The sequence below is a fragment of the Carlito syrichta genome, unplaced genomic scaffold (genome assembly GCF_000164805.1).
Source record: "Carlito syrichta isolate Samal-C Ts95f unplaced genomic scaffold, Tarsius_syrichta-2.0.1 Scaffold301567, whole genome shotgun sequence".
Lineage (NCBI taxonomy): Eukaryota > Metazoa > Chordata > Mammalia > Primates > Tarsiidae > Carlito > Carlito syrichta.
In genome coordinates, this window is record NW_007245663.1 from 34754 (window position 1) to 58723 (window position 23970).

The 23970-nt window shown below is 39.6% G+C and overlaps 1 protein-coding gene across 1 annotated transcript in view; it reads left to right on the forward strand.

Annotated features, from left to right (window-relative positions):
* The window catches only part of RAB27B (RAB27B, member RAS oncogene family), a 65458-nt gene that overhangs the window by 34149 nt on the left and 7339 nt on the right, over positions 1-23970 (forward strand). The window contains exons 2-5 of the mRNA XM_008054868.2: positions 13739-13910; positions 15500-15585; positions 21156-21259; positions 23810-23933. Of these exons, the coding sequence (XP_008053059.1) occupies positions 13758-13910; positions 15500-15585; positions 21156-21259; positions 23810-23933 (467 nt within the window). The 5' untranslated portion in view covers positions 13739-13757. The remainder of the gene's footprint in view (positions 1-13738; positions 13911-15499; positions 15586-21155; positions 21260-23809; positions 23934-23970) is intronic.

Sequence of the window (23970 nt, forward strand, 5' to 3'; positions counted from 1 at the left end):
GTACAAATGCTTTGTCTTACTAGTACGGCTCAAATTTATGGTGTGGTTTGGTGTTTTGCCTGGGCATTGTGTAGTTTTAAAAGCAGTCTAGTTTGAAACCACTGAGTTAGGAAAATCCATTTTCTGGTCTTGGAAACTGATCTCAGGGAAGGCATTGGCCTCTTTGGTATACTTCCTAGTTTTTGGTTTTTGTTTTTTTCAGTGGAGACTGGTTCTGCTTCATTGAATCACAAGGTTTTTAATCTTAAAAAAGAGATATATGTGAAAGAGTCTTCTGATATGAGGCTTTACAGAATTTCAAGCAATTTACATTTATTTTTCTTGTTCCCCAGCTGGAGTCCTGACAGAAAAGATCCAAGAAAGAATTTTTTTTTTTTTAAGTATGACTCCCTTAGAAAAAATGAGTCATGCAACCCACTTATGAAGACAAGCAAAATAACTTTTCGGATCAGATAATAAATCTTTCAAAAAAAATTCTTGAAACTTAGTTTATTTAATCCAAACATTTATATAACATCTTCAGCACATATGTTTTGAGTGAGTGAGTAAAATTATAATGTTTTGGAGGTACTCATAATTTTCAGGAAACAAAATTTAGAACATGCAAGGGAACAAAATCATATGTAGCTGGGAAGGCTTGTTCGAGGCATTGTATAATAGTTTTCAGCAGAAGACAGAGTCCACTAGTCATGTGTCAAGTCTTGCTGATGGCAATCAGCAAGAAGCTATTGCTCTAAATTGTAACAGGATTGAATTAGATAAACTGACTCCTTTGTTAACTGATGGGGTTTTCTACTCTGGAATGGCATGCTGAAGGTGGTTCCAAAGTCTCGACATACTGGAACATTTTCCTCTAGACCTATCTCAAGGTGAAGGATGGGGATGGAGAAAAAGGATTTTTAAACTAGGCTGCTCTGCTGTTGAAGGTTAGTGGGATTTTAAAACTCCTGTTTGTCCGGGACCTGCCTGAAGAGATTATTTTCAGCCCACCTGGAGAGGCCCTAGAGTTTGTATTTGTAAATTTCCCAGGAAATATTGACCCACCAGGTATAGGACCCACTGGATCAGATGCATACTCAAGTTTCGATCCAGTATTATTTGGCAATGCCTGGATAACCAACGAGTCCTGCTGTTTCTCAATGATTTTCAATTACTCAGTCCTAATTTGTGACCACTGAACAGTAGGTTGGCTATAATGAACTTGTCAGATAACAAATATTTTTATAAATAAGAAACTACTCTATGTGTGAGAGTTTGGTTCACAGCCTGTATTCTATATGCCATTTTCATTTTGTTTCAAAAGGGTGTTATTGTTTAGTTATGCATGATACTAGTCAGTAACTCCATTGTTCACAAATATTAATAAATACCCCATTGTACACAAACATTAATGAATACCTAGCTAGTAGAGCTAGGCCCAAGATTTATTTGTAAAATGAGATATGATATTCTTACTCTGTTGTGGTTTTTCATAACAGTTTTATTGAGATGTAATTTACATGCCGTAAAATCATCCTTTTTGAAGTATACGATTCAGTGGTTTTTGGTGTATTCACAAAGTTGTGTCACCATCACTATCTAAATCCATAACATTTTCGTCATTCTTTCCAAAGAACCCACACCTCCTAGCAGTCACTCTTCTCCTCAGCTCTTGGTAAATGCAAATTTACTTTCTGCCTCTATGGATTTGTCTACTCAGGGCATTTCATATGAACAGAATCACAAAATATGTGTCCTTTTGCCTCTGACTTCTTTCACTTAACACTATGTTTTCAAACTTTATCCAGGCTGTGGCATGTATAAGCACTTCCTTCCTTTTTATGGCAGAATAACATTCCATTGTATGGATGTGCCACCTTTTATTGATACTTTCAGTGGATGAACATTTGGTTTGTTTCCAGTTTGGGACTCTTATGAATAATGCTGCTAAGAGCATTCCTGTGCAAGTCTGTGTGCAGATATATGTTTTCATTTCTTTTAGGGATAAACCTAGAAGTGGAGTTATTGGGTCGTACATCCGGTTTGTGTTTAAGTGTTTGAGGAATTGCCAAACTGCTTTCCAAAGTGACTAGACCATTTACATTCCTACCAGCAATATAAGAGGATTCCATTTTTCCACCTACACCAACACTAGATGTTGTCCATCTTTTGATGATGGCCATCCTCATGGGTATGACGTGGTTTCTCACTGCGATTGGGGTTCATACTTTTCTAATGGCTAATGCCGTTTTAGTATCTTTTCATGTGCAATTTGTATATATTCTCTGGAAAAACATCTCTTCAAATCCTTTTCCCATTTTTAAAGTTTGGTTATTTGTCTTTCTGTTGTTGAGTTTTAAGAGTTTTTTATATAGTCCAAATGCAAGTCCCTTATCAGATATATGATTTGCAAATATTTTCACCCAGTCTGAGGGTTGTGTTTTTATGGTGTGTTTTGAAGCACAAATGTTTTTCATCATTTTTTTTCTTTTGTCTCATCTAAGAAGCCATTGCCTAATCCAAGGTTACAACCACTTACTCTAATATTTTCTCCTAAGTGTTTCATAGTTTTATCTCTTACATTTAGGTCTGTGATCCATTTTAGATTAATTTTTCTACAAAATCATCTTTTTTGAAAAGACTATTCTTTTTCCCATTGAATTGTATTGGCACCACTGTCACAATTCACTATAAGTGTAAGAGTTTATTTCTAGACTCTCAGTTCTCTTCCATTGATCTGTATGTCTATCATTAGGTCGGTACTACTCTGTCTTGATTATTGTAACTTTGTAGTAAATTTTAAAATTGGGAAATATGAGTCCTCCAACTTTATTTTTCAGTCATGTTTGTTTGAGCTATTCTGTGTCTCTTGCATTTCCATATGAATTTTAGCTTGTAATTTCTGTAAAAAAAGGCAGCTAGGTTTTTATGGAGATTGAGTCAAATTTGTAGTGTTGTTGCATTGTTTTAAATATTAAAGATGTTTACCATTAAAGTTTAGTGCTTAGAACGTATATATGTAATAAGATAATATAACTGCCGTTAGATATTAATATTCTATTATTTTTTAAATTGTTTCAAATATTCCTTTCCAATAGTTTGGTATTTTTGCTATTATTACTTGCAATGACCTTTTTGTGTGTATGGCATTTTTCTATTCATAGTTACACTTTTACTCTTACGGTTAAAAAAAAGTACTAGATTTACATGAAAATTACATTAGATGGTACATATGGATTGCCAAATACACCTCTCTGGGGAAACAACCATAACATCTTACATGGTACACTGTAGGAAAGCATCTGTGAAGTTTCGAATATTACTCCTTCTGGATTTCTTTTGGTCTTTAACCTAAGAGTAATATCTGAAGATGCTCTTATTCTAAATCACAAAGCAATTATTCTCCCTTTGGCTTAACACACTGTAAATTGGACAAGAAGTTACCTTTGTTCCTTCTTTGTCATCAATGCAAAGTGAAGGTTGATATGTATATTCAAAGCCAAAAGTTCTTTGATCCATTTGCTTATTGATTATAGAGACATGTTAGCACTCACAGGGGAGAATTTTGGGAGGGAAATACGAAAACTACACCTCACAGTTAAGTAAGTTAATGCCATAAAAACAACTATTTTTGCAGTAGATACAGAAATACTGCAGTGGAATATGTGATAAATACTTCAGCTGAAGGCCAGTTCACTAAAAGACCTTCTCAGCTGGTTAGCAGAATATCTCAGCCACCCCTGAATATGGCAATTGTGTGTCTGTCTCTCAAAACTGGAATTTCTAAGTTGGAAATAAGTTATTCAGGACTTCAGATTTGAAACAGCTGTCCTGTCCATGGCTCTATCCTAGCCATAATCGCATGTGTGATTTAATTTTCCTAAACCTTAAAAAATAAATACTTATACCTGAAGTTGTGCTATCAACACTCCAGAAACTAGTATCAGTGAGGGTTTTATAAGAAAAAATGCAGCATCACTCTGAGTGAACTCCAACTAAGCTGGGGTTCTGGTATGAGACCTGCTAACAGCCCTGTTTTAATGGGAAATTGAGGGGAAATAGACATAGTCATTTACAGTGTGCTTTCCATGGGATCCTTATTTTTCCTGGTGGATGGCCCAATGCCTAGTTGTTCAGCCTATGACCAGGGATTCCCCAACACAGGAAACTTGTTTCTACTGGCAGACACTCTTGTGGATCTGGTCTGACCTGTGTCCAGTTTAATGCCTGCCTGACCATCATGCTGGTACTGGGAACACATTTTTTTCTCTCCCTAGCATCCCTGGGAAAATGCATCCTGGGTCAGCTCTGAGTTCTTCAAAGGAAAGCACAAACTCAAGACACCACCACAATAGGAAACAAGTTCAAAGATTTTTATTATTTTTTTTAATTTTTAAAATGTGGGGTACAGTTCGGCAGGGTTAGGTATGCAAATGGTCATGATGCAGGTACCCTTGTTGATGAAGTGTGCCCCCCACCCCCCGCTCCTGGCAGTGTCACACTACTGCCAATCCCTTTCTTTTAGTATTATAATTGTTTAAGGTCTGCTTATGAGTGAGAACATGTGATCCTCAGTTCTTTGTTTCTGTGATAGATCACTCAGTATTATAGACTCTAAGTCTATCCAGGTTGCTGCAAAGTTCATGATTTTGTCCTTCTTTATGGCTGCACGATATTCCGTCATGTATATGTACATTTTTTTATTCCTTCCTTTTTCAATGGGTAGCACAGTTCCACGTTTTTGCTGTTGTGAATAATGCTGCAATAAACATACATGTGCAGATATCTTTTTCATAGAGTGATTTGGGTTCCCCAGGGTATATCCTCAAGTAGGGGGATTGCGGATTCGTATGGAGGGTCGACTTTTAGATCTTTTAGGAATCACCAAACTGTTTTCCACAGAGGTTGTACCAGTTTATAATCCCACCAGTAGTGTAGAGGTATTCCGTTTCTCCCACATCCTCTCCAGCATGTGTTGTTTATTGAGTTATTGGTGATGGCCATTCTGACTGGAGTTAAGTGTTATCTCAGTGTGGTTTTAATTTGTATTTCTTTGATGATTAGTGAGGCTGAGCATTTTTTCATGTATCTGTTGGCTGCTCATATGTCTTCTTTTGAGAAGTGTCTATGCATATCTTTTGCCCACTTTGTAAGAGGGCTGTTTGTTTTTTCCTCTTGGCTCGTGTGAGTTGCTTGTAGATCCTGGATGTTAGGCCTTTGTCAGATATACATTTGGCAGATACTTTTTTCCTAGTCTGTGGGCTATCTCCCCATTCTCTTGATGGTTTCTTTTACTTTGCAGAAACTTTTTAGTTTGATGAGGTCCCACTTGTCTATCTTATCTTCTATGGCACGGACATTTGGGGTTTTGATCAGGAATTGATTGCCAGTTCCAATTTCCAAAAGGGTGTCTCCTGCATTTTCTAAGTTTCTTATAGTTTGAGGTTTTACATTTAGGTCTTTGATCCATTTAGAGTTAACAGGTCTCGGGCAAGGAGGGGATAGTGAGTTGAGAGGGCAGTCCTCTGTCCCTGGGTCACAGGAGGCAGAAATGGAATGTCAGGCAGCGAGCGAGAGAGGAGCACATGACAACTAGCAGTATCTATAAGGAGTACGGTGTGGGTCACACTTGGGCAAATGCCTAAATGATCCCTTTAAAAGACACAGCAGGAAAGCAGGGCGCCCAGAATGCCAGGCGGGAGAGATGCCTCTGAGTTCTTATCTCTGGCCTCCAACCTGAGCCACTTGGGTGCAGCGTTCTCTTCTCGTGCCCAGGCATCAGCCTCTGCTGTGTTATTCCCATTACAGATGGATACTGAACATGAGATTTATTAATAAGATTGGACCATGTGTCTTTGTAGTATCTGGCTGGCCGGTCTAGGTAGGCCTGTTGCTTGTATGTCTTGTTTTGAACCCAAGGTTAACAGAAAGGAGCTGGGAAAGAAAGATGGACACGAAGTAGGGTGAGCAAGGTCAAAAAGGAATCCATGAAGACAAACTGAACCTTGCCCAACTCTCGCCATCTCAAACCTCAACAGTGCAGATGACTTACCAAAGAAGCGGTGTCTTCCCATGGAGCTGTCTGCACACTGGCCCACAGTGTGACCATGGCCACACTTGGGGGTTGCACGCATTAAAAGTTTCCAAGAAGTAATTCCAGCTACTCGGAAGGCTGAGGTGGAAGGATCGCCGGAGCCCAGCAGGTCGAGGCTGCGGTGGCCGGGAGTGGCCACTGCACTCCAGTCTGGGTGACAGAGTGAGACTCCGACTCAAAAACAAATAAAAAGTTTCCAAGAAGGCTGTGAAATTCTAAGCCCTTAAAAAAAAAATTAACTTCAGGGGCACACACATAGACTAGTTACATAGGTATGTTGCATGATAGTGACGTTTGGATCTATTGAACCCATAAGCTCTTTTTCATAAGAGGTATTTTAGATTATTAGCATTTAAATATATGTCCAATTACTTTTAGTCCATAAACACAAACCCTTACAAAGGTTTCTCTGAATCTGAAGCAGCACCTTTGTAGGGTACTGTTTTTTTCCTCCTGACCATTTATTCATTGGACACCAAAAGCCTAAATTGTTTGAAATAACTCTGAGGTTGGGGTCTTGTCTGCTAAACAGTGTTTTAAGGCATATATCAGTTAGGTATTGGCTTTCTACCCATGAGCACATGTGCGCTTCACAGATAAAGCTAACCCTCTGCTTTCATGTTCTTCTCAGGTAGGTTCCATTTAAAACACCTGTCAAGATTGTACCATACCTGGGGAAAAAATAGCTTTGTGCCTGGTTGGGTTCTGCTGAGTTATAATGCTCCATAGTTGGGAAATGCATGCAAAGCATTGATCTGAATGGACCAGTAGTGAACAGAGTGGTTTCCAAGCTCATTCAATTCAGGTAAAACATCTTAGATTGGGAAGCAGCCCTTTCTCAACACGGATTATAAGGATTCAGAGTTCTCATCAAGAATGCTCCTGAGCAATTTAGGTTTTAGCAACTTCAAGTCTGGAATTGCAAGGTCCTTTAGAAATTGACCCCTCAGCACAATGTCTCTTGGTGGGTGTATGGAAACCAGAGTAAAACTAAAGAAGTCTAAGAACTCATGGACAAGAAAATTGTGGATGTTGATTGAATATGGAGATGAGGAGAAGGGTTAGAGAGGAGATCCCCAGGGAAAATGAACGATGGTGGAAAATTAGCAGACTAAGCTATATGATAAAAATAAAAACAAATTCTTCAGGTAATAGCACTAGTGCTTTCATTGGTTTTCTAAAACCTTCTACAAACAAGTACAAATGTACAGAATTAGAAATATCAAGTAGAAAATAAGTACCAAAACAGAGGAATTTTAAAAATCATGAGAACAGTTTGTACAACTCCATGTAAGTGCATTTAAATTCCTAGATGAAATGGTTATTAGTATACTAAATTACAGTTTTGCAAAATTGACCAAGGAAAAGCAAGATTAAATGGACCAATTACCAAAGTAGAGAGAAGGTAATTAAGAAAATACTCCCACACAAAATCACCAGGACAAGATGGTTCAAACAGAAATTCTTTCAAACATTTAAAAGTCAGATATCATCAACAATGTTAAACTATTTCCATAGCACAGAAAAAGGAAAAACTTTCATATTCTATGAAGTGAATATAATCCAAAGCTCAAAACCAAAGATTGTTTAAAAAACAAGGTAAATCTTATTTATGAATACTGATGAAAATGATATAAAACATAAGAAATAAAACCCAACAGCACATAAAGAAAATGAAACATTATAAACAAGTGAAATTTATTTCAGAAATGTAGAGATGGTTCTGTAAGAAGAAATCTGTTAAATCAAGCTAAGGAGAAAAATCAGAAGATCATCTCTAACAGAGGAAGGAAGGACAACCGACAAATTTAATATCTACTCACATTAAAGGCAGCCAGCCACTGCTTACTAGGAAAACACTGGAGGGTTCCTGACTCAGATCAGGAACAAGGAAATCCGCTATCCTGCTACTCTTTGATTTTATAAAACAGGTATTAGCCAGTGAAAGTGGATAAGAGAAAACAAATAGAAGCATAGGAGTTTGAAAGGAAGAAATAAAACTCTATCTGTTCAGAAAGGATATGAAATCATCTGGAAAACTCAAAATATAAATTGGAAAGTCACTATAATAATACAAAACTTTCAACCGGGCGTGGTAGCACATGCCTGTAATTCCAGCTACTCGGAAGGCTGAGGCGGAAGGATCGCCGGAGCCCAGCAGGTCGAGGCTGCGGTGGCCGGGAGCGGCCACTGCACTCCTGTCTGGGCGACAGAGTGAGACTTCAACTCAAAAAATAATAATCATAATAATAATACAAAAATTTAGCAACGTTTTGGATAATAAAACTAATTTACAAAAGTAATAATCTGCGTATGAACAACAATAACAGAAGATGACAAGTGAGCCCAAAGTTATGAAAGCAAATAAAGAATTTAGATGTAAACTTAAAAATATCCAAAACCTGCATAAGAAAAGCCATAAAGTAATTCTTAAAGTCATAACAGAAGACTTGATCATGCTGAAAGACAGTCATGTTTTTGAACAGGCAAATTCAACATCATAGAGATTTCAAGAAAAGAACAATGAGCCCTGTCAGATATTAAACATTTCATGAATAATTATATTTACAGCAGGGCTCCATGAATCAGACTAGTAGAACAGGAAACTTTGGAAACAGACCTAATTTCTAATTATATAGAAATTTATATGATGAAAATGGTTTTTCAAATCAATGATGAAAAGATGGATTTTATGTATTATGACAGAAGAAAAAAACTTGGGTTTGGATCAATTCTTCATAACATGCATTATGGTAAATTCCAGAGGAGCCAGAGATTTAAATGTCAAATTGAAAACATGTAAGTACCAGGATGACACCACAATTCCTCCACCGCCTGGGGTGGGAAAACCTTCTTGACTGGGAGTCAGAATTGGATCCCTCATCTCCCAAAAACAACATCGCCAACAACAATAATAGTCTTTTGTGTGGCATGAACACCACAAGCAAAGTAAAGAGACAAAGGGAAAAATTATTTTCATCTTAAATAATAAAGTTTAAATATCCCGAATATACAAAGAACTTCTAAAAGTAGAACAGATAAACCATTTTTTTTAATGAGCAAGAGATATGACCCCTCCATTCACAGAAAAAGAAGTAAAATAACCCTTAGCCCTATAAAAAGATACATGACCTTGATCACTGTAAGTGAAATACAAGATAAATGGTATTAGCATATGTTTTCTGACCTATCAAATTTTTAAAAAGCCAAATGTTGCCGGGTTCAGTAGTTCAGCGTGTAATCCCAGCACTTTGGAAAGGCAAGGTGAATGGATTGCCTGAGCCTGTGGGTTCGAGACCAGCCCAGGCAACTTGGTGAGACCTCGTCTCTACAATGAATAAATAAAAATAAAAATAATTTTGCCAGGTGTGGTAGCATGCACCTGTAGTTCTGGCTCCTTGGAAGGCTGAGGCGGAAGGATCGCTGAAGCCCAGCAGGTCGACACTGCGGTGGCCGTGAATGTGCCACTGCACTCCAACCTGGGTGACAGAGTGAGACTCCAACTCAAACAAGCAAAACAAAAAAAAGCCAAGTGTTTAATAAACTTCTCTATAAGTATGCACAACGTCAGTAGCGCTAAGGTTGAGAGATCTTATTTTACAAATATGATTGGATTATTTATGAAAAAAATATTGTGACGCCCAATACTTGCTTCAAAATAATCTGGTAGCAGGAGAGGGGTCGGGTGGATGACAGAAGATTGGCTATATATTGGTCATTTAGGAGCTGTGTGAAGGTCGGGCACGGGGATTCAAGCCTGTAATCCCAGCACTTTGGGAGGCCAAGGCAAGAGGATTGCCTGAGCCCAGGGGTTCGAGACCAGCCTGGGCAACTTGGTGAGACCTCGTCTCCACAATAAATCAAAAAATTAGCCAGGTGTGGGAGCGCGTACCTGTAGTTCCAGCTACTTGGGAGGCTGAGGTGGAAGGATCGCCAGAGCCCAGCGGGTTCATGCTGGAGTGGCCGTGAGTGTGCCACTGCACTCCGGCCTGGGCAATGGAGTGAGACTCTGACTCAGAAAAAAAAAGAGGTTCTAATAGAAGCTGTGTGATAAGTATATGAGGGTACGTTATACTATTCCCTCAAATTTAGTTTGAAATTTTTCAAAATAAAAAGTAAAAAAAAAATTAATATAGTTTCAAAAGATACCACTTAATTAAGCCAAAGGAAAACAATGTTACTTAGGAGAAAAAATCATTTGGAGAAAAAAATATTCATCAGCTTAGGTATGAATTTAATATGTAAGAATAATGGTAGCATGTCAATGAAGATAAATAGATTTAAAACTAACCTGTGTTCGAATATCTACCCTTTACTTCCAGCCTAGGCAAACTGAACTTCAGAACTTTATAAATCATTGGTTTAATTTCTATTATATTAGAGCCTAGATCAGGACAAAATAGACACCTTTTTAAAAAAATAGATTTGATTGTTCCAGTGGACACATGGACCACTGTCAGCTTAAGTAAAAACCATTTTTTTAAACTAATGTTGGTTATATTTGCAATTTGATCTGAACCTTCCATATAGGCCCTCATCCATTCATTCTAAATAGTATTCAAGAGGAATTGAAATAAAAATTAAGTGCAATAAACCATCCTAACAACAAAATGCTATAGAATACACCAAAGAAAAAATTGTTATTTTATTATAGAGATGTAGGGAACAAGGAAGGATTAACTATACACGTAGGCTGCATGCAGGTGAAGTTTGGACCTCCAACTGGCCCTCACTTCCCCTGGTAAAGGACCAGGTACCCTTTTGTGTTGTTATATGCCCACCACCCTTCTCTCCCTCCTCTGGCAGTGCCCAGTGACTGCTGACCCCTTCCTTGTGCTCATGTGATTAATTTGTTTTCTGAAACTTGCCCTTCCTCCAGAAGCATGCCTTTGGTTCTACTGATATGCTAGGGTCCCTAGAATATTTCAGCCAATTATAATTTAATTCTAATCTTCAGGACATAAATGTGGTTGGTTATGGGAAGCAATATTTCAAGGTCAGTTCGTGGGAAACACCCTCAGGCTATCATCCAGACAAAGAAGTGCTTGCTCCGAGACTCCCAGACCTGAAAACGTACCTACTAGAGCCCAACATAAGCCAATCAAGTAAAGATAACAGAGGAAACATTAAGCATTCACTTGGAGTCCTTGTTCGCCTACTCTTTTAAGCTTTCCAAAGTGCCTTTATAACGTTAAGTTGATTTTGATGAATTTAACAAGTTAAAGTCACAAAGTTGTGACTTGTCATGGGGTTCTTGAGATTGTGAACTAGCAAAGAACAGCAAATCTGCCTGGGTAATTCCATCTGTGTAATAGTCGCTGATGCATAACCGAAGCACTTGTTTGCTTCGGAGCCAAGCAAAATACCAGGCAAATAGGAGGTGCCAATAAGGGTGTGTTAGATGGACAAATAGTAGCTTTCATGGAGGGACCCCGTTCTCTGAACCTCGACTGTTCAACTGACAGTTTTATATGCTCTCTGCCTGCACACATCTCACTTTCAACAAGTATACAACCTCGGTGCTTTGCCTTTTCCCATGTTATTTGAAACTGTTCCTCTGAAGATATAAATATTCTATATTGAGAAGGTTTTGCTCTCTTGTGCAGCTTCAAATAGCAAAGTGAGCTCAGGAAGCCAGACCTGGAAAGCACCAGAGTGATCATTTAATTCTATACGCTCACCTCACTGATGAGGAAGAATCTAAGTTCTGTGTTTGGATGGATACCACTTCCACCAATGGCCCATGGGATGCGTTTCATTAATCATGACATTTTGCATGGCTCTGAGGAGCTTAAATATATTTATACACTCAACAAATATGTATGTCAGCCACCTTGCTGGGCTCTGAAGATCCAGCAGTAGACAAAGGAGATTAAGTCCTTGTGCTAGTGGAATTTATGTTGAACGAGAATACGGGGAACTGAGGGGTGGGATGGAAGAGAGAATTCATAGACAACCTCACTGAGATATTCTACTAATGAAAGTTATGTCTCAGCCGGGCTCAGTGGCTCGGCCTGTCATCCCAGCACTTTGGGAGGCTGAGGCAAGTGGATTGCCTGAGCCCACAGGTTCAAGACCAGACCAGGAAACTTGGCAAGACTTCATCTCTACAATAATCAAAAATTAGCAGGGCATGGTAGTGCATGCCTGTAGTTCCAGCTCCTCGGAAAGCTGAGGTGGAAGGATTGCCAGAGCCCAGAAGGTCGGGGTGGCCATGAGCATGCCAGTGCACTCCAGCCTGGGTGATGGCGTGAGACTCTGACTCAAAAAAAAAAAAAAAAAAAGAAAGTTATGTCTCTGTCAGTATTCAACAAAAAGTGTTCTTTCCCTATAGAATGAAAATATTCTATTGCTACCCTGCTCCTATCTAATGCAGTTTTTATTTCAAATTATAATAAGCACATCTTGGATATTCCTTTATTAGAAACTAGCTGTCACTCCCACAAGTCACTCAACTTCTCTTCTTGTGACTTTTCATCTGAAAACTGAGGGGTTGGACCACCTGATGGCTTGGGTTTCCTTCTTCCTTTAACACTTTTCACTAACTAGAGACTCAAGGACGTGATGCATTTCAATTGTTTTTTTTTTTTTACTCTTCCCAGCCCCTTGCCTTCCCACAAAGGATTCTTCTGTATCTGAAAGTCCTGCTGGTTCTTGTGATATGGCTTGTGACACCACGATAAGGGCTGACAGTCAGATATATTTACTGAACACTGTAATCTTCTGACTTTTTCTTCCCTTTTAGAGCTATAGAACCAAGAACCGGTAAGACCATCAATCATTGTGCAGGAATAAACATTACTGTTAGATTTGTCAGCTTTTTTATCCTTTTCCGATCTTTTTTTTTTTTTAGCCCATTTCTTAGAAAAGGAAAGATTGCCAAGGCTCTTATTATTTTTTATGCTGCTGTATTTGCCATGCCAAAGATAGAATATGGAAGTTATATGATTTTAGGAATCAGGAAATCGCATAAAATATAAACAAGAGTTGAACCAAATACAAAGTATATACACATACATACATAGAGAGACAGAGTCAATCCCTTTGCTAAACTGAAGAGTAGAAACTTCATCAAGTAAGTGGTGGTGTCATTCAAATGCATGACCTTATGCTTGGTGTTATCATCACAGGTTTTTGAAGGTTATCATACCAGTTGTTACTTATTTTTTTTCAATTAGAAGGGAATAATTTGTGTGCACCTAATTGAAAGCTCATCCTGCATGGTTAGATATAAGATATACCCCTTGGCATTTTCCTTCCATTGTCCATATGCAATTGTAGACTCTCTCTGGCATGTTGCATCATTTTGGACTGGGTTTTATGGTCCCTGTCACTCTCTTGTCTTCCTACCATCATCTTCATTGATTTTAGAACAACTCAATGGCTTTTAACTTTAAGTTCTACTATTGCTATGGCAATTGCTATTTTGCATATTTCTCCGTAACAAGTAATATGATGTAAAATGATTTGTACTGAGTAAAATGATAGATGTGCCCTTGCCCCCAAAGCTGCGTCAATCAAGTTAATTTAGGATTTGACAGGATAGAGGCATTTGTTTTTTGTTTTTTTAACCTCGAAAGTTAAATGTCTGTTGCATTTTGGTATAAGGCAAAGGCGAATCAACTTTAATTGTAATATACTTGTTGTCATTTGTCTCCTACATAGGCCCACCAAGACCATCACTATGACCGATGGAGACTATGATTATCTGATCAAACTCCTGGCCCTCGGAGATTCAGGGGTAGGGAAGACGACATTTCTTTACAGATACACGGACAACAAATTCAATCCCAAATTTATCACCACAGTGGGAATAGACTTTCGGGAAAAACGTGTGGTGAGTTTTTTTAACATACTCTTGACCTTGTCACTGACCTCCCCCCCCATATAAAATAAGAATTAAGAAGCTATGTTTATTGCGTTGCAAAATGTCTGTATTTTATCACATGAGTTTTATAACCTGTCACTTTACTTTAGAATATTATTTTCTACTTTTTAACTACAAGTAACATTTTGCTAGAAAAATATTGCATGATACTCTCTCTTATCTTCCCAAGTATACAAGGCAATTAAAACAAATCATTTATGGATTTGTATTGTGTGTTTTCTATAAAGACTTAAGGAATCTCTTGTAATTTGAATTATTAGGATCTAAAAGCATTAACTCTGATCTGAGTTAAATTTCTCAGTAAGAACAAGTGTTGATTTCCCTACACTTAAGAGGTTAAAAGTATGATTGGCAAATAGTTAGTATATGAGCTTTGTAAGTTCTTGCTGCTTTTTTTTATTTATGTGTAGACTCAGCCATCAATCACCGGCTTATAATGAACAGAATGTGAGACCAACCCATGCTATTTTCCAAGATAAGGGAGTTTAAGTGAGAATCACAACCACTTCCTTCTCTATGCTAGACGCTAATGACAGCAATAAGGATATTGTGACATGTGAGACGTGTAGCATAGGCACATAAGCTTAGCCAGATTTGCTGCCACCCAAGGTAATCTTGATTGCCAAGATGGCTGTGGCTTCCAGTTGATGTCACAAATCTACTTGTTTCTTGGGAATTGGGAAAGAAAACAAAAGAAATGGTGGTTGGAAGCCATTGCCTACGAAGTTGGATCATGGTTCCTTACAAAGCACTGTAGTATCTCGTCTGAAAGTCAATGCATTGTAATGTCATCCTAGAAAATCTACTCTCAACCCTTTTGGGGGGTTTTCCTGTCTTTCCCCCGGTGTCCCCACCAATTTGAGTGTGAGTCCTTGCAAAATTTTCACTTTGAGAAATTTTCACTAAAGTATACTTAAGGGAGCTGATCAAATATTAAAATTGTTATGCTTTTCTAAAACGTAAAAAGTCTAGAATTTTTTTTGGCTTAGAAATAGGCTTTTGATAAATGACTAGTGAAGGAAGGCTTGAAATGTCATGTGTCCACTTTTTGAGAAATTCTGTGCATATTTCATGGCAAAATGATTTTGATAGTCCACAGTAAAAGATTTTCAGGTATTTACAAAATACTTTGCTGTTTAAAAAAATGCTTTCATATAAGTTTGCAGTAGCTCTGTAAAGTAGGAAGGAATTGTGGGTGTCAATTTGAAGATCAGAAAATAAGACTCAGAGGTTAAATGAAGAGTTGGTATTTGAACCTAGAACTTGAGTCCTAAATCTGATGTTTGCTGCCTCGTGAAGAAATGACAGAAGGTGTCTAATTTAAGTTTGCAATATGCCTAAATTGTGTTGAAAATCTTGCTTGACATTTAAAAGTGAGAGTACATGTGCTACTTCTGGAAAAAAGTAGAGCAAATATTTATTCTGCACTATGAACTTTGATTATAGTAATCGAGAAAAAACATGCCGAGGGAACCCGGATAATTTGAATGTTGACAAAATCCAAAGCAATACCAACTAATGAACTTTGTATCTTTCAGGTTTATAATACACAAGGACCAAATGGATCTTCAGGGAAAGCATTTAAGGTGCATCTTCAGCTTTGGGACACTGCAGGACAAGAGCGGTAATGATGAATTACTTTGTTTCTAGCTATATACAGCTTAGAAAACTTAGTTTTAAATAAGTACTATGTATGAACTTGAAAACAAAAATATGCGACACTGCTCCTGGTTTCAAAATCGACATTTGTATTGAGAAATAAAAATACATGACTTGTCGTTAATTAGTCATCCTTGCATTGTGTTGTTGGTACAGATTTTAAAACTCCGATTTTCAAAAATATGAAGATTCTTGCTGTGCATTGTCTTTGCGCTTTCTGGTGGGAAAAAAAGTCTCTAGAATTGAATGGACTGAAGATGAGAAATTAACACTAAGTGCAACTCAAAGGAAATGTTGAGGAGAGGGTGTTAGGACCTTATCTCCTTCTGTTATTCCACACAGACTGTGACTGGCTTTGTCCTCTCAGACTCTGAGCAAGCTGTCGCCCTCCAGCTAGAATCGTTGCCCCCCGCCCACTTTCCCTGATCCCTTTCTCCCACCAAGCTCATCTCTTCCGCCCCCTCCTCTACAAAACGAAATCCCTCTTTCTTCTGAACTCCTGTGGCTACCTGTCATACCCACCCTGCAGTTACTAAATGAATTAGCTACCACCTTGTAAGAGGATGAATCTTCCATTTTCATCTTTAACTGCTGTTCGTTGATTCACTTGGGTCCTTCTCACCCCCACCCAAATTGTCATCTTTATAAAGGTGGAGTCCTTGTATCGTCTCTGGTGCAATATCCAAGAGAGCACTAAGTAGACACTTAAATGTTCATTGCTTAGAGGTAGAGGTACTACCCTGTTATTGCAGGAAAGTCTATTTCTTTGGAATCTGAGTTTTCAAAGCATGAAAGTTCTCAAGCTAGTGAAGCTTTTCAATAATAGATTAAATTAAAAGTAGCAATAGATTGGCAGAGAAGATATTTAGAAGGCACATACCTCTAAATTTTGCCGCGTATGTCTTAGAATGCTTATGCTTGTAAACACTTCCGTTTTTGAAATGCGTCCAAGATGTTCTCGCCTTCAGTGAGTGTAAACGCCAGGAGAGGTGCTGGGCCCTCTCTGTTAGCTTTTTTGACTGTGAATTCCATTTACACACACCCTTCAACACTGCTGGTTCCTCTGAAGTCATTCCTCACGAGAATCTCTGTTCATATGTCAGTTTTGTTGTCACAAAGATGTATGTTTTATAGAGCAATTTAATTCATTTTTGAAGAACATGAGAAAACATGGTTCCCATATGTCCTCGCACACGGTATGTCAGCCGAGCACGATGGCAGCCTTCTCTCGCCCGTCCCCTTAAAGGCAGCAGCTTGATGAGGAAAATGGGGAATACTGGGGCAGTCTTGGTAACACTTGGGTTATTCGTTCCTTGGGAATTTTGCATTCTGTATAGAGGAGGCGTAGCTAAGCAACACGATAAACAATGCCTCACACCCAGCCCTGTGCCTGAGGACATCTGGCAGTTCAACCCCTGAAAGATATGATTGTGATAAAGTCACATCTTGGGAAGAAGGATAAAAAAAATACCTAGCTCTTCAGTAAACCCAAAGGACACAGGGCACAGCCTTAGTTCCCAGTGAGGGAGAAATAGTGATCATGTGACTCGGGGATCTGTTTCTTTTGTGGTCCTGATTTCTTCCACCTGGCTGACTCACTGGACAGAAGGAGACAGGTGGGGGAAGCTAGAAATGAATTACTTGTCTCCCAGGAGGGGTGGGAATGGCGAATACTGGCCAGAATGGTCCAGGGGATGAGACTGCTTCAGCCTGTCCTATCCATGTTGCTATGTACGAAAAAGTGTCTGTCCCAAGTAGATCACGACAACAAGCATGCTTTTGAGTGATGCTGTCATATGCTGTGGGCAATTAGAGGGAATAGAACACCGTCTTGTCTTCACATGAGATGCACACACACATACACACACACATTTAGGGAGAGAACAAAGAGCACTTTTCCTAGCCATGACACTATCATGGCTGGCTGGGTAGAGACAATTTTGTGGACACAGCTAATCTCCAAAGAGAGAGAATCGTTCAGTAAAGACACTATAATCTCTGTGCACTTCTAGGGAATGGTAGGTGTCAATCCACATGAAAAAAGTTAGTAAATTTTTTGGTGTGTCTACTCTATGTTTTTAGACCACCATAATACCCTAAAAACGAAATCCTACTAGGCAGTTAAAGAGACCTGGACCCCAAATTAGTAGAATTATAACCATTACAATGGGCCCCCAAAAGGGATAACTTAAACCCTCTCCTTGTGCAGCAAGTAGAGAAATTAAGTGAAGCTAGGTGTACATATTGTCAACTTAGTGGTGGCTGATTACCTTTTGTATAAGGGCTACAAGGCAGGCTTGTGGTTACTAGTATAATTTAAGTGATAAACTTGAATTTCTCTGGCTTTACTTTGGCTGTAGTGAGATTATAGCACAGAAGACACTGAGTAAATAAATCTCAGAGGAAAATATTTTACTTGTTATATTTTATAAAACAGCCATGTTTTATTTTTAAAGAAGGCATTACAGGTAGGCTGGTTTCCTAGGAAAACTCCATCAAGATAGTTCTGATCAGGAATCAAAAAACGTAGAAATGATAATAAGACCACCCCTGCACCCATCAGAGTGGAGAGATGTTACCTAGGACCCACCCTCTTTAGTGTATCAATTGTTGTGAAAATGTATCTAGTTTCATAGTTAAGAGCAAAAGCCAGAGAGACTTGCCCATGTCAGGCCTTTCTGGTTCGAAACTTTCACCTACTCTCTTTCCTCTCTTCTTCTCTCTAATAAACTTTGTTTTAAATCTTAAAAAGAAGAAAAAGAAAAAAGAAATCTTATTTTGGAAACGAGTAGTAGTGAAAATAACTCTTCTCTCATCTTGGGCATGAAAAGCGTCATTCTCTACTGAAGTCGTTTCAAATCTTTAAAAATCTTTTATCGTTTTGTTTCTATTTTCCGTTGCTGTCTTTAATTTCACAGATATTCCATGAACAAATCAGCCTGTTCTGGACCCTGAAAATATAATGGATAGCAAGTTAGAAACACAGCTCCTTCCCCTTGGGGCTTACAGTCACGGGTGGAAACTGGATAAAGAATTGCAATATAGCCCTAAGATAGCAACAGGAGAGCAAAAGGCAATTGGCAGGCCCACCAGGAGGTGCCCATAACCCACCTGCAGTGATGGGAAGGCTCCTCGCAGAGGTGGTATTTTCTCAGATACCAATATGATATATTCATGCACAATGGATGAGTATTATCCAGGCTAAAGGAAAGGGTAGGAGAAGGAAGCACCAAGGTGAGGTTACCCACAGAAAGACCAGCGTGTGTGGAAGCCCAGGGGAGCAGAGTGAACTTTCTGAGAACTAAAAGCATAGCAGCATGCCTGTGGCTAGTCAGGAGATGAAGCTGCATGGATGCGCAGAGATCAGTTCTTGTGGAGACTTGACAGCTTATTAAGGAGTTTGGGCATTAGCTTGAGAGTGATGCATAATCACTAAGATGTTTTTAGTAGAGGATTGATATCACCAATGGGAAGAGATGGATGAGTGGTGTCCCAAACAAAATTGGACACTGGAAGCCTGGTGAGAAGGGTACTGGAGTTGTCTCGATGCGAGACAATGGGTCCATATCAGAGTGGTGGCAGGTAGATGGACAGAAATCAGCAGGCCAAGAGAGATGTGTTGACTGTAGACGGGTGAAAAAGGAAGAGGTTATGGCATCTAGGAGGACGGTAATTCCTTTTCCTAACAGAAAAAGAAATAAGGAGGAGGGGCCGGTTTGGTCTGGGATGTATGAAGTTGGAGGTATCTGAGTTTCCAACAAGTAATTAGGTACCCCGTATACAGGTACCCTGTATGCAAGAGTAACTTATGGATGTTAATGTATAAGTTTTGGCTACAATTCAGCCAGGGAAGTGGATGAGATGATCCAGTGAATGTATGAAGGTGATCCCCCAAAAAACAGAATGATTTTTTGGAGGGTGAGCCTCTTGTAGTACAGGATTCTCCTGCTAGGTAAGTGTTCTAGGAGCCCATCAGCATCCCAGCTCATGTGGTTGTGAGAGGCTGTGTTAGGCTTCAGTAAATTTTGTTGTTGTTTGGAGATCGTTTCAGCGCATTTGCCTGTTTCCTGATGGGCGATTTACCAGCGAACCTGCCCACACCACGCTGAGTGATCTGCAGTTTTTGACCCAAAAACAGCATGACCGCGCTGTGCACCACCCTCCCTATTCACCCGATCTTGCCCTGAAGCCACTTTTTTTTGCTTTGAGTTGGAGCCTCACTTTTTTGCTGTGGTTTTCCCAGATGAAAAAAGTCCTCAAAGGGAAACGTTTTGCCCATGTGGAAGGGGCGAAACAAAAACAACAGAAACACAAAAAGGCATCAAAATTGACAAATTCAAAAACTGTTTTGAGCAGTGGAAAAACCGTCTCACAAGGCGTCTTGCCTCACAAAGAGTACTTTGAGGGTGACTGGAATTTATCCATGTAAGAATAAATACATAATTTTTAATAAATAAATTCTGGGTTTTTTGAGGTCCCCCTCATGTACAGAATGAGAGAGGTCAAGAATAGAACCCTGAGGAAACCAGCACAAATAATCTACAAGTAGACTCAGGTAGGAGACCAACAGATAGAAGAGCATTTAGGTAGGACATGATAAGCTCTGGTTCAAAGTTATGTGCCTTTAGAAAAACCCACTGCCAAATTCAAAACCTCCTCCGGTTCCTGTGTGTGGTCTCCAGTGTAGCCCGTTGCTTACGTTGAAGTGGATCTCAGCACGTCTTCGACTTCACTGACAATGTTTGGTTGTGCATCGTGTGAGAGGAGGAAAATCCTTTGCATTGTGCATGACAAAATCCTCCGTTAGAAATGAGTGTTCTCACTTTCATTCCCGATGAGTGTGCCTCTCTTCTGTCTTGACCTTCCCTGAGTACCCGCAGTCATCTTGCTTTTCCTCATGAGACGTGGATGCCAGAATAAGCTCACTTTTACCCCAAAGAGTACTTTATATAAGAGCTTTGTCATCAGTGTTGTCCCCTGCAAAAGAATTCTCGTTCCAGCAGATAACAAGTTGTGGTTTTCTTTAAATTATCACAGGCATTCATTTCCAGGCTACTGTTTGCCAAGCCTTCTTCTGGGTACACACAAGAAAGACTGAAAAGTGAAAGTGAAAGTCCCCACTCTAATGTGGCTTACATTTTAATTGTGGGCCACCAGATGCCCATGACCCAGAAAGAAAAAGATCCCAAGAAGCTGTGTATGAGTGAACGTTACCAACTGTGTGTGTAAGTGCTATGGTATCCGAAAGCCAGGAAGTGGTCTTAAAAAGCTTGGACAACCAGGCAACCTCTTCCAGGTCCCCTCCCACTGTGGGAGCTTTTCTGTCTACTTAATAAGTCCTACTTTCTAAAATAAATAAACTCGACAACTGAAACTCCTCCCCTGGCCCTTCAGCACCCTTTCTGCCCGTGTCTGCATTTCTGTAGAAGACACAAGGGCCAGCCATGGAAGCCTCATACCATAGCCGTATTGTTTGTACTGTACTCACGGGTATGTGGACTAACTTTCAGAACTATCTCTGTGCTTTCTCGGCAGCTTCCGGAGCCTCACGACTGCATTTTTCAGAGACGCCATGGGCTTCCTGCTCATGTTTGACCTCACCAGTCAACAGAGCTTCTTAAATGTCAGAAACTGGATGAGTAAGTGAGACTGAGTAATGTGCCCTGGCCCCTTTGGGACCCAACTGCTCTCTTTGCTCGGAGCCCTCGAAAGATGAAAGCAGATGGGGTGCCACAGGTTAACGTTGGACAGTCACGAGTTTAGTATTTCCTGTGTCGTCTTCAAAGGGGTGGCTTTTATGTGACTTGCAATTACATCTTCCTTGAAGGCTCGTAGAGGAAGCCTATGTGGCTTCGTTACCACCTCTATTTAAGCCTTTTGGTCGGTCACTGAAAGTTCATTCATTTCACTTGTCCAGTGAGTCCTGAAAGACTTCCTAAAACTAAGTGAGCTATCACATCGGTTTCTCTCACCTGGGGAGGGCACAGTGTTTTCTGAGAAGGGACACTGACATCTAAGATGTAGTCAAGGACTAATGGATCAATTAGGTGAGAAGCCACTCCAGAGCAGACCAGCCATGTTATGACTAGGCGAGGCACAGTGTTCCAGTTAGCTCACGCTGGAGTTTTACTTAAAAAAAAAAAAAAAAGTTCAAATGTGAAACTGTGTACAGAAAAATCTCCAGCCTCCATGGAAACTCAGATTAAAATACAAAATTTAAATGTCGCCTACTTAATTATTAAAGTCAAATTAATACATGCCAACACAGGAGAGAAGTGTTAGAATTTTCCCATATGTTATTAATTGATGTAGCCCTAAAGAGAATATTTCATTTGTAGTTTTAATTACAAATAAGAATTCTGATCTTCACAGGATATACAAGTGGTGGAACAGATGACTCTTCCTTTGGGTCTGCAGCTGCTCGTATTTCCAGATTTGTCGGGGCTGTCTGTAGCCAGCATGATATTTTCTAAGAGCTGGATCATGGTTATTCCCCTTCTCAGAGTCTTTCTGGAACTTCCATCTCACCTGGAATAAAATCCAGAGTCCTTCACCCACCTGTGAGGTCATTGTGTTCAGGCTGTGGGCTTCCTCCCTCACTCCCTATTACTCCACCTCCACCCCCACCCCCACTAGCCTCCAGCTGAATTATGCTCTTGCCAAATGGAAAGCACATCACCTCCTTGGGGCCTTTGCCCTTTGATTCCCTCTGTGTTATTTTCTCTTCTCCCATGGACGGCCATTTGCTACTTCTTCCATCCCCTTCAAACTTCTGCTCAAACCTTCGTCTTCTCTTGGGCGAGGCCTTTCCTGATTGACCATCTTGTCTAAAATAGTACTCTGCCTCACTCTGAAGTCCCTCAACACACTTCATATTTCATTTGGTCACACGTCACCTGACATCATATTATGTATATTTTTACTTACTTTTTTTTTGACTCTTTCTACCACTAGAACATAAGCTCTATGAATGTACAGACTTGGTCTCTTTTGTTCTGTTGCCAATGCCTGGATGCGTGCCTGGCAAAGAGTAGATGCTCAAAGTATATATACTTCTTATTACTACACATAAAAAATGTATAATATCGTATATATAATTGGCAATTAATATATATAACCACTCTCAGTATAAGTTCGATAACACCATTGCAACCAATGGGGAAACAAATTCTGACTTTCTTAATTGCTTCTCCAAATGAGTGTTTATCCTAGGATCTGTCCTTATTTTGTTTTAATATTGTCTTTTCTTATCCAAATTTTGGTGGTATTATTAGATTCTGAGGAGACAAAGCGATAATAAGCTTATTAGATTCTTTCACCGAATGTTTATCCTTTTTCAAGGCAGACGAGACTCTTCCTTGCTTTAAAAAGTCTCCAGAAGGATATTGTTGGGATTTAAGATAGTTAATTGCCGTGTCTAATACCACTTTAATTTCTAACACCCAAATAATTGGTGTTACAGATTAAGTCTTTGTCTTCTTCCTCTGGTCTCGGCAAGATAGCACACAGCATGTCTTAAGATATGCTTAAGATATCTTAAGTAGCCGCTGTAACCTCAAAAACACAGGCTGACAGGTTTCTTATCTCTTCTTTCTTCCTTCCTTTCTCCCCCCCCCCACACACACACACGCACGCACACACTCTCTCTCTCTCTCTCTCTCTCTCTCACACTCACACACACACAGTGTTTACTGAAGAAAAGAGAAACAAGTTACCTGTCTTCAAAAACTGTTTCCACATGAACATTCAAAACTGTTCGACTCTCTGATCATCACTTTGGACATTCTGGGCAGGAAGTGTAGCAACCTCCTGAAGGAAGGAGCGGGTCTGCTCACTTTAAAATCATGTTCTATTGTATCTCCACTTACATTTGAGGAACAGACAGTATGAAGATGAAGCAATACGTCCATCTCAGAGGGCGCTTCCCCAGAGGTAGAGGAGTCCAGATGGATGTTGACAAATGGTCCTTGTGTATTATTAGTCGCCTTCACCACCAGCAATTGTGGGGCATTATCTCTATCTTACAGACGAGGAAACTGTGATGAGAACAGGACGGAACTTGACTAACATGGCTAGGAGGCCGCCAGACTGGAGATGAACAACTTAGATCGGAATCTAGAATCCAAGCGGTCACTTGACCACTCACTTGCTGACCACTAACTTGCTGGTTCTATCGATTTCTCTCCAAGGTCAACTGCAAGCAAACGCTTATTGTGAAAATCCGGATATCGTATTAATTGGCAACAAGGCAGACCTACCAGACCAGAGGGAAGTCAATGAACGGCAAGCACGGGACCTGGCTGACAAATACGGGTAGGTCAGTCACACTGAGACGTCCGGGCAGTTACAC